We start from the raw sequence: 11774 nt of genomic DNA on the forward strand, positions 1-11774 counted from the left end.
ATTTAAGATACGCAAATTCAGCTACGCGAATAGCGTAGCTGAATTCGACGTATCCGAGCCGACTTACCCCACTGTGAGGACGGCGGCAAATCGACCTCCGCGGCTCCCCCATCGACGGCGCTTACTCCTACCTGCGCTGGTGGAGTACAAGCATCGATTCGGGGATCGATTGTCGCGTCCTGACGAGACGTGATAATTCGATCCCCGAGAGATTGATTTCTACCCGCCGATTCAAGCGGGTAGTGAAGACGTAGCCTTAGGCTGGCTGCTAAATTCGTGCAATTTATGTTAGCCATTTAAGCAACCTTTTCACTTAGTTATTCACATGATATATCGTATAGTCTGCCTTTGCAGCACATAATGCATATCTAAGTATATTATGAAAAAGCATTATGGTGGTGTTGTAAAGGCTAATGTTTTATTTTAAAAGATATGTATGTTGTTGTCAGTTTTTCTTGTTCATTTAGGGTAGTTGGATTTGTGCTATTGCCTCTTTTATGGGCCTTTTTAATGTATCCCCATTTCCTGACCTGCCTTCTCATCCTGTCAGGAAGGGTTATGATGGTATTCTGTAATCAGTCTTTTTTGTCTCTGTACCAGTAGCAGACTCTGAGGCCCTGTAGGAATTCAGAGCTCTTCTGTTGAGATCGCTCAGATGTTAAAACCCTATATTAAGATCCAGACTAGTTATGCAGAGGTGGTCTTGGAGGGAAATCCTAAAAACAGCCAAGCTTGGGAAGGAAATCAGGATGAAACGTGTGTTGCTCTGTTGTTTTTGAGTTACCAATAAAGCCAAACCTCAGGAAGGGGTGAGTTTGGACATTGGCCCAGAGTCTGCATGATCTTTGAGATCAGGGCATGGACACAGCTGTTTTGCAGTCACCACTTTTAACTTCATTCATCTGCTTGTTAAAATGAAAAGAAACTGGAAGTAGGGGTTAGGTTTGGGATCCTCATTATCTGTGCGATTGAATCTGAGTTTGGGAATAAAGGCCCCGATTCTGCAAAGTGCCGAATGCCTCCTGAGAGAGCACTTGGCACCTTCAGAAGGTGCTCAGGGCCACAGCTTAAGGGCCCAATCCTACTGTCATTGTAATTAATAGGAATTTCCCTATTGGCTGCAATGGGAGCAACATGAAGCCATAAAACAGCAAGGAGTTAGGCCCAGATTTTCAAGTGTGCACTAATCTTGAATGCCTCAATTTTTAGGGTATGGAAGGGTTCTCAGAAACATACTCAAGGAAGGCTAAATTTGTTTGTTTGATTTGCACAGTTGATTTAGGAAAATCTTTCTAGTAAATGTCTTTTTGAAGACACATTCCTGGAGAGGTGTGAAATGCAAACGGTTAACACACTCTTACCTAGTTTATTTTATACTTTCTTTTGTTCAAACATCACTGTACTTTAATCTCCCACCACCCCAAAAATATTTTCATATGCGGTATGAATGTAGAATCATAGAATATCAGGGTTGGAAGGGACCTCAGGAGGTCATCTAGTCCAATCCCCTGCTCAAAGCAGGACCAATTCCCAAGTAAATCATCCCAGCCAGGGCTTTGTCAAGCCTGACCTTAAAAACCTCTAAGGAAGGCGATTCCACCACCTCCCTAGGTAACCCATTCCAGTGCTTCACCACTTGTAACTTGTGTCTTGCTTACAGAGGCACTTGCTCCAGAATTGGCCCACAAGGATTTTATAAGTACATCTTGTAGGCAATGTTCCTTTTATATTTTTGCTTCCTCTAGCATGTACAATTTTAAGATTCGCAATGGGGGAAAAAGTGTATGTGATAGAGAATGGGGTACAGGTTAACTGTTGAATTATGAAATCTGATAGAACTGTGAAAACCAAGAAAGAGAAATGACCCATGCTGATCTTTCAGATCCAGTTGTCTTGGCTCAGTGAGGGCAAAGAGTTGGATAGAAGAGGCGGGTGAAAGTCCTTGTGTAACATCATGTAGATATTGAGCAAATTTCAGTTGGTGATGTCCTTCTAAGTCTGTCAGTACTCCTTGCTACTAATATACACAGTTAGCTGAGTGACACCAATATACCATTCCTTTATAATGCCATTATAGCTTGATGGGTAGCATTCTTGTGTTTAGCCCACAAGATTAAGAACATAAGAATGGCCATACTGGGTCAGACCAAAGGTCCATCCAGCCCAGTATCCTGTCTACCAACAGTGGCCAATGCCAGGTGCCCCAGAGGGAGTGAACCTAACAGGTAATGATAAAGTGATCTCTCTCCTATCGTCCATCACCACCCTCTGACAAACAGAGACTAGGGACACCATTCCTTACCCATCCTGGCTAATAGCCATTAATGGACTTAACCTCCATGAATTTATCCAGTTCTCTTTTAAACCCTGTTATAGTCCTAGCCTTCACAACCTCCTCAGGCAAGGAGTTCCATAGGTTGACTGTGCGCTATGTGAAGAAGAACTTCCTTTTATTTGTTTTAAACCTGCTGCCCATTAATTTCATTTGGTGGCTCCTAGTTATTATGGGAACAAGTAAATAACTTTTCCTTATTCATTTTCTCCACATCATTCATGATTTTATATACCTCTATCATACCCCCCCCCTTAGTCTCCTCTTTTCCAAGCTGAAAAGTCCTAGCCTCTTTAATCTCTCCTCATATGGGACCCGTTACAAACCCCTAATCATTTTAGTTGCCCTTCTCTGAACTTTTTCTAATGCCAGTATATCTTTTTTGAGATGAGGAGACCACATCTGTACGCAGTATTCAAGATGTGGGCGTATCATGGATTTATAGAAGGGCAATAAGATATTCTCCGTCTTATTCTCTATCCCCTTTTTAATTATTCCTAACATCCTGTTTGCTTTTTTGACTGCCGCTGCACACTGCGTGGACGTCTTCAGAGAATTATCCACGATGACTCCAAGATCTTTTTCCTGATTGTGGATTCAAGTCCTATACCGAGTACTTAAATTGTAGTGGACTGGTATAGCCTAGGTGCTGCTTTCCTTTCTATCTGTCTTTGGTGGTGTCTTTGTGGAAATTAAAGCTTCTCTGGTATTTTGTGGAAGGAGCAGTAGATAACCTCAGCTTCCTGGCCAGTAACCTCAAAGGGGGGGAGGGAGAAAGGCTCTAATATCATAAACTGTGTGATCTGCTATTGAACTCATAATGGCTGTCACATTTGCCTATACATTTCCTGCTGTGCCAGTAACAAACTCATTGTAATTTAGGACACTCTGAGTATGGTTCTGTATTATTACTATTTATTGAGTTCAGAAGGTGTGTGTTGGGTTCTGTGCTAAAAGAGAAGCTGGTACAATCATTGCCCCAAAGAATTTACAGTCTAAGTCCCCAGTCCTGCAGCTAGCTGTGTGGTGGATCCCTGCACCTACATGGAGCCCAATTAAGTCAGTGGGACTCCATGTGGGTGCAGACATCTGCCTGCATGATGGCAGTTGCAGCAGGGTGAAGGCCTCAGTTGTAAATGACAATGGAACCAAACTCTGTTCTGTGGGTGACCTTTATGTTAATGTTATATGCCAATCAGGGCCTAATTCTACTCTCTTTGAAGTTCATGTGAGTTGAGGGAGCTCAGCATCTCACAGAATCTTAACCTAAGGACTTTCAATCCACATGGAGCACCATTGTTGTGTGTGGGAGTTGTATGTATGGATGAAGTTACGTGCTATAAAGCCCAACAGGAGAGTACATAACATTCCAAGGGTTTGATAGAGATTGTTAGAAACACATCAATTTAATAGCTACCTAATCTGATGAATAAAAGATATACCTCAGTTTACTCTTAAGTAGTTTCATCTGGTATTGAGAGATTCTCCTTATGTGGTAGGAAGCTGTTTGCTCATCAAGCACATGCACAAAATATCGGTACTAGCATTCTTTTGATTGGAGGAAATCACTGTGAAATTGAGACATATGGCCTGATTTTCAGTTGTTGGGGTCCCATGAATCCCAGTTAAGTTAATGCAAGCCTGAGGTGCTCAGCACCTTTGAAAACCGAGCCATTAGACATTCATATTGAAGGAAACATTGGGGGTAAACTTTTCAAAATGGAGCTTTCGGAATTGGCATGTGACCTCCAGTGACTTTAATGGGTGAAAACTTGTCCAAGGGCTTCAGAGGCCCCTTTTTAAAAGCAGTAGATACAGTATTCTCATAGGCAAACAGCTGGCCCAAAGCAAACATAAAAACTCCTCCTGCTTTTGGGTATCCTGGTCATGTCAGTAAAGAGATGGTCTCTGATTAAATCCAGATTGAGCAGTTTCCTGTTAGCATGCTAGGTCAGCCCACAATGTCTTATTCTGTAAGTCTGTGTTACTGAACTCTTGTCTGCCAAGTCTTTTTTCCTTTTAAACTTCAAGGCAGAGTTGCTGAAATAATGCAAATAAAAACGGTCCCTAAAAGTCCCTTAAAATGATTTCTAGCAGCTTGCTCTTTTGCTGGCAAACTCAATTTTGGGTTGTCAGTGGTTTTTTGTTAGCATTCTTGCAGTAGGATGTCTTGGGCAAGTTACAATTAGTGTATTTTTGTGTGTGTTTCAATCTTAGAGCCAGATTCTCCCCTTCATCTGCATGCTGACGTGAATGGGAGTTTTGCCTGTGGAAAAAGAGTAGAATATGGCCCTAACTTTAATGTAAAAGGAAAAAAATTCTGCTAGATAAAAAATGTTAAGTTAAATACAATGATGCACAAGTTCCTCTTCATGAAGTGAAGGGAACTGTTAAATAATTAATAGCTGATTTGAAAAATCAAAACTTTAACAGTGAAGTATCAAAAATGTGGTTCGGTTTTTTTTTAACATGCAAATTGCTTGTTTTAGTTTATTCACAAAACTAAGTTTTGCTTAGAAATTTTTTTACTTACAAAAATAATAGTAGTAATACCATCGTGTTGCTTTATGCCTTTTCTGGGTGGGGTTGTAGAGTGCCATGGCAATTCACATACTTTTCAATCGCAAAAGGTTAATAAATAGCAATTCTAAGATTTTTGTGGGACAAAATCTTCAAGTTCCAGTGGTGTCACTCCATTTATTTCAGTGGGGTTGCATTGACAGCAGTGCACTTGAGACCAGGTTCTACCCCATACCGCTATCCATGGTGTAGACACTCCATGCCAGTGAGTTCACAATAAGGTCCTAATCTGTTTATAATGTTAGCATTACCTTATGTATTATCAAGATGTGGTTATTAACTCCCTTGACCCTCTACTTATCTACATATCCTTTCTCATTACTCTCTGTTGATCTTTTATGCCCCAATCCTGTAACCTGCTTCAAACAAGGAGAAGTCAGCGGGGACTCCTTCAGAGGCATGGCGATACAGCCACATGGAGCAATTTGCAAGATTAAGACCTTAGATAATGAGCTCTTTGGGTCAAGGATCGTGCTTTCTTTGCAGTTTAGAAAGCCTAGCACATTGTGGAATGCTACTGGAAATAAATGATGATGATAAATAATTTCCCATGGACTTTAGGGATGTAGAAGTTATTGCTCATTGCTATTTTGGTTCCCTGCCTGAATCATCTGTATAAAAACAGCTAATTATATTTTAATGTAACAGGGAAGGCATGTTGTTCCTTGTTCTACAGGCCCAAAGCATACGCTAAATTTAGGGGTCAGCAACCTTTCAGAAGTGGTGTGCCGAGTCTTCACTTATTCACTCTAATTTAAGGTTTCGTGTGCCAGTAATACATTTTAACGTTTTTAGAAGGTCTCTTTCTATAAGTCTATGATATATAACTAAACTATTGTTGTATGTAAAGTAAATAAGGTTTTTAAAATGTTTAAGAAGCTTCATTTAAAATTAAATTAAAATGCAGAGCCCCCAGGACCGGTGGCCAGGACCCTGGCAGTGTAAGTGCCACTGAAAATCAGCTCGCGTGCTGCCTTTGGCACGCATGCCATAGGTTGCCTACCCCTGCGCTAAAACAAAAGAAATGTCCTCATTCACAAGTGAGATGCTGCTGCTTTAAAGTAAGATTTCAGATAATGCTCATTTCCTCAAACTGAAGGAAGGATTTCGTTTTTAAGTGATTTATAAAAAAAAATTAAAGGCTATATTATAAATGTAAAAATGATTTGCAAGGGGGATTAAAGCCACTTAAGGGGAAATTTAGCAAACTACAGGTTTTGCATTTAACTTCTTACCCTGCATGTACCTATCACTGAATGATACAAATCCACAGTTTTTCCCCAAATTGGTTTCTTACCACTTCTTAAGATTGTTCATCATTAGTAAGTCTTCAAACTGGCTGGATTGTTTTAAGATAGTGAAGTAAAATAAATAAATATGTATGTAAAATCTTCTGTTAATCTCCATAGTCTAAAACACAACAGTGACCAAACCTATATATAAAAGAGATCTGAAGACTAAAGAAAGATTGCTAGTTAGATCCTTTATTATAACATTGGTCCCTGATTTTAAAGCAAAGTAGCAAGAAAGGCAAAATGGATCAAGATTAAAAATTCATGACAGTGACTTGATAAATATTTAAATGTATATTTTAATTACTTTCCTATTGAGGATGGTGTGTGCAAATAATACTTGCATCCTATGACTGTCTAATCACCAATTATTTATATAGCATCAGAGGTGAGCTAGGTATTATTATACCCATTTTATATATGGGTAAACTGAGGCACGCAGACTAAGGGTTGGATTATGACTGGCTTTGCATATATGAGCTGAGTGAGTAAGGTGCAAAGAGCCTTCTCCTGCCTGTATCCCCCTGCAAAGTAGCTAGACACAGTTGTAGACCACCTCAAAATGGGTGGGGAGAAAACAGGGCTGTGTAGCTGTCTGGCCTTAAAGGAAAGCATATGCTGCACCCTCTGGAAAGAATGCACGGCAGATGTTCTCCTCCCATGCCAGGGTGCTCTGGGAGATATTGTGCCTCCCTGAGCTACCTTACCTCCCAGAATTCCTACTGGGGCAGTGTGGCCCTTCATCTCCCACCTACTGGGGGCTGTACCTTAATGACACAATCTGTCCGTAACTGTCTAGCCCTGGCCACACAATGAATTGTTGGCAGAGCGAGGACCCTAAAGCCCTAACTCCCATTTTCCTGGCCTGACCCCCAGACAACAGTCATCCTTCCTAGCCAACTACACTACCAAGAAAAAAAAAGGAGTTTCTTCTTGTAAGAAGGAGTGAATACAGTTCCACGGATATCTATCACTATATTGCTAATACTTATACAAAAGCTAACTCAGCAGCCTTATAGGAAGAAGATCACCACACCAAGTTAGCAGATAAGTCTGATTCAGGATCCTATTAAAGTCAATGGGAGTTGGATTGGTCTCCAAACTGTGCTTGACTTAGTAGCACAAGTAGTCCTGTTAAAGCCAACAGGACTACTTGTGTGAGTCGGGCCTGATCTAAACATGCAGTTGTACTGATTTAACTAAAGGTGTGTTTTAAAGTTAATTTAGTTAAATCGGTGGAACTTTGCACGTGGACACTTTTAAATCAGGGACTATCTTTTTGTTTGGTTTTTGTACAGTGTCTAGCACAATGGAGTTCTGGTCCTTAACTGGGCCTTCTAGGCACTACCACATTACATAAAATAATAATTTAAACCTGGCGTTGAAACGGTAAATTTACAAAGGAAAACTAAGCTGATACAATTAGTTTTAAACTGATATTAGTTTGGACAATTTTAAATAAACTGGTAAAGGAGTGCATTTTTGTGTGTAGACAAGCACTCCGGCACATAGCATTTGCCTCTATAAAGGACATCTTGGTTGTAGCAGAGCAGGTCTGGCCTCACCCTCCTTTTTTTTTTTTTTATAGAGCCCTATTAAGGTTTTGTTTTGTTAAAACCTGTTTAACTAAAACTCCCAGCATTAAACAGCTGAGAGAAAATCTGTCTGTGAAAAAGTTGTTGGACTGCATTGGATCTTTTTGCCAGCCTACCTGTCATTAGGATATCAAAGTGTAGCAAGTGGGGTGATATGAACAAACACAACATAATATCTGGTTGGTTGGTTGAATGGACAAAGGAGCCTTTAGAGTTCCATTGGATAATCTGCATCAATAGAGGAGAAGAGTACCAGCCCTCAAGCACTTCAAGCCATATACTGACCTTAAGACGCACGCATTTCTCTTACTGCTGTCCATAGTAGTGCCACAAATAGATTGAAGACAATATATGGTCGCAGAGCCATTCATAAAGTAGACACAAAGGTGGTTAACTGTGCTCTGAGAATGGTGGCAGCCATTTTGGGGAAGAACTCTAGAAGAGAAACCAATGTTGGAAACTACCAAACATGAGACTTTCTTCCTCAAAGCAGCACGTGTGGATACAACAGCAGTTGGCTACCTCAGAGAAGCCAGACTCAGGCTTGCCGTTTTCTAAAAGAATTTTAAAGATCACAAAACTGTGTGGGGCAAGGTGACTCTGGAAATTGATAATTGACTAACAAGCCTTTCTTTGTGTCTTGCCAGTTTGAATCCAGTTTAGGCTGGTAGTTACCAAAAGACATAAACATCTCATGGCTCTTTGATGGCTTCAGTCCAGTACCAGGTGTTTGTGTCTCAGAAACTGCCATCATAGTTGCCATTAACAAGTGCTTTATTTGGCAGTCTTGTCAGAGAGACCAGTGATTGGCTGAGCATGGAGATTGAACTTCCTTCTAACTCCTAGAGGTGGTCCTTTCTGGGAAGGTTGAGCTATGTTGCCAAAGCAACATGGAGAAACTTGTACTTCTGCTATTCAGGTTGCACCTGCTCTGTAGATTGAGGACCTCAGACTCTGGCACCTTTCACCAACATTGAATTCAGATAAAAAACAACAGTTCTTTAACAAAAATTACAGAATTTCACTGAGGGACAGCCGGGGAAAGGAGAAGCAGCAGTGGTGATATTATATTGCTGTTAGCTGGGGAGGGAGAGGCTGGGTGTGGGGAAACCAGCTGTGACACTCTGTCTCTATCTCGAATTTCAGTCTCAGTAGAATGTCGGGCGTAAGCTAGTGTCTGAAAGCTACCAGAAAACAAACTATTCAATGTCCTAATGTTGAAGTGCAACGGAAATAGCTTGAACTCATCCTATTCTGTCTTGAGACTGTAGCAAAAAATAATGATGGATAAGACTAATTAGCTTATTTAGACCATCCTTGGTCAGTGCATGGTTATTCTCTACAACATATTTATTAGTGCTCCATCCAGTCTGATTTTAAATTAGAATTAAAATGTCTAAACAATGGGGCTTCCACTACTTCCTGTGGAAAATCATACTACAGTCTAATAGACCTTGTGGTCAAGAAATGTTTCTTGATAGCCTAAATTTTCCTTTGCATGATCCCATTACTCCTCAATATATACATTTTTCCTACCCTAAATTGTACACATCTTGTACCCATATAAAAGTAACTTTATATTTAAAAGAGCTGTTTTCATTTATTCAAACTGTATTTCAGTTGTTAATTTACACAAGTCAGACTATGTTGCTTGCGGGGGATTGTTAACACTTTTTTTCCCATCTGGGATTGCAGACTCTCACAGACAGGTATGAACCATCTACTTCACTCCAAGGAAACAGCTTTTTTTCCCATTCGTGAAAGTTTATTGGTATCAGCAGTAGGTAGGCTGGATGACACCTACACACACCATTCATTACAAGGTAACTGAGCACATGCACTTCAGCATACATTCCCCAAGCTGAATCTACAGTACCTTAGTAACACTGGCACACCGTTTTTTTTTTTAAAAGAAAAAACTATTCACGTTGCTGAAGTCTCCTCTTTCCCGCTCTCTGCTTTTTTATGCCAATAGTCTCTAATAAAATTCTTCCTTAATATTGGGCAATTTAAACGAAAAAAAGGGAACTTCTCATCAAATTGATGGAGTCATTACTCTTATATTTTATTTATTAGTGCGTGTATTTATATCTTTAATTTATATAGCACTTGTAATCTCCGATACCTTTACAAACATGTATATGAACTATTCACGGGGATCATTTCCCATTACTGACATATAATCAACTCTAGAGTGATAATGACAGCTCTTTAAGGCCTGATCCAAAAGTCATTGAAGCCAATGGAACTCTTCCCATTGACTTCAACAGACATTAGTTCAGGCTCTAAACCGTACACAAAATGCTATACAAAAATGTAGACGTGATGAGAAATATTGCATCTCATTGAAACAAAGAGAAATAGTGACAGAATGTAATGATACATTTGGGATTTGACCAGGACACTAGAGTTAACACCCTCCTTTTGCAAAAAGCATTATGGAATGTTGAATGACCGCAAGTGTTCAGGACATCAGTTTTACATCTCATCTAAAATTATCACCTTCGGTGCATAATTTCCACCCCCTGCCTCAGTGTTCCAAACACCTGGCTGTGGGTATTGGTTTTAATACTGATTTAGAAATACGAGAGCCACTGAATTACCAGTATTGTTTCCTCTCACACCTAGATGTTCCTTACAGGTCTCTTATCCAAGTACTAGTCTGGTTTAGATTGTAAGATCTAATGGCATCATAAAGTGTGGTGGTTTGACTACAGTCCGCTACTGAAACATCAGGTGAAGGATGTCAAAGAAATATTTTTAAAAGGGTAAACAATTCTGAAGTGTTTCATCAATAGACCCACCTTCTAGAGTTCAGTGGTCATCAAAAATGACAGAATATTTCAGGACTTGAAGGCACACTGTCATTTATCCCTTACCCAAAAAGCATAGTTTAACTTGTTGTTCGCTGTGGTAATTCTTCTCATTTGGGGTATTTGGTTTCTCCCATGCTTTTGATCCTTTATTTCATAGGTTGAAGGGGACCAATTGCCTCCAGGACATACCGTCAGCCAGTACGAAACATGTAAGATCAGAACAATAAAAGCTGGCACTCTGGAGAAACTTGTGGAGAACCTGCTGACGGCTTTTGGGGACAATGACTTTACCTACATCAGCATCTTTCTGTCAACATATAGGGGCTTTGCCTCTACTAAAGAAGTACTGGAACGTCTCCTCGACAGGTAAGAGTTAGTGGGTAGCTATAGAGAAAATAATAATATGGAAAACTGTCATGTTATGTACATGATGAGGAATATTGAAAGGAATTAGCTCAAATGTATTGAAGATGTATTTGAAAGGCTACATGATATTTAGATATTTCAAAATCAGTGCTGATTCCTACAAGCTTGGAAAATCCAGTATTTCAGCTTAACCATTTGGTTGATAAGTGTCTCTCCGCCTCACTTCATAACGCCATCACCGCCAAATAGGGAGAGATGGCTAGTTTGGGCTACTAAAGAACCAAATTGTGACTACTCTAGGAGAAGTGGCATAACCAACCCCAAATAACTGAACAGATATGCTGCAAAGTCAGAGTTATCACTGAATTCAAGCCATTAGTATCCCCTGGCACAGTCTCCTGTATGCAGGCTACACAGAAGGGGCCATTGCTGTGTCAAGACCATAGACTGTACAGGCGTGAGCATACAAGCCTGTTCCATATCTACTACACTGGGCCAGAATACTCATCTTTATCTCCTGTCGTGAAAGGACAGCAGATTGGCCTTTTTGATTTTTGAAGGAAGCCATGACACAGGCACTGTTTTTTTGGAGAGCTCAGTGGTTCCAGAATCAGGGCCGGCTCCAGGCACCAGCTTGCCAAGCAGGTGCTTGGGGCGGCCACTCCGGAGAGGGGCGCCACCTCCAGCTATTCGGCGGCAATTCGGCGGACGGTCCCTCACTCCCACTCGGCGCGAAGGACCTCCCGGCGAATTGCCGCCGCAGATCGCGATCGTGGCTTTTTTTTTTTTTTTT

At 40.6% G+C, this 11774-nt stretch overlaps 1 protein-coding gene across 2 annotated transcripts in view; it reads left to right on the forward strand.

Moving 5' to 3' along the window:
• LOC112113454 (ral guanine nucleotide dissociation stimulator-like 1) overlaps window positions 1-11774 on the forward strand; it is a 101870-nt gene that overhangs the window by 22083 nt on the left and 68013 nt on the right. For both annotated transcript variants that reach the window (XM_024209740.2, XM_024209741.2), the window contains exon 3: window positions 10773-10981. In XM_024209740.2, the coding sequence (XP_024065508.1) occupies window positions 10773-10981 (209 nt within the window). The remainder of the gene's footprint in view (window positions 1-10772; window positions 10982-11774) is intronic.

This window comes from Terrapene carolina, unplaced genomic scaffold, assembly GCF_002925995.2.
Source record: "Terrapene carolina triunguis isolate 2854851 unplaced genomic scaffold, T_m_triunguis-2.0 Scaffold211, whole genome shotgun sequence".
In the NCBI taxonomy this organism is placed as follows: Eukaryota; Metazoa; Chordata; order Testudines; family Emydidae; genus Terrapene; species Terrapene triunguis.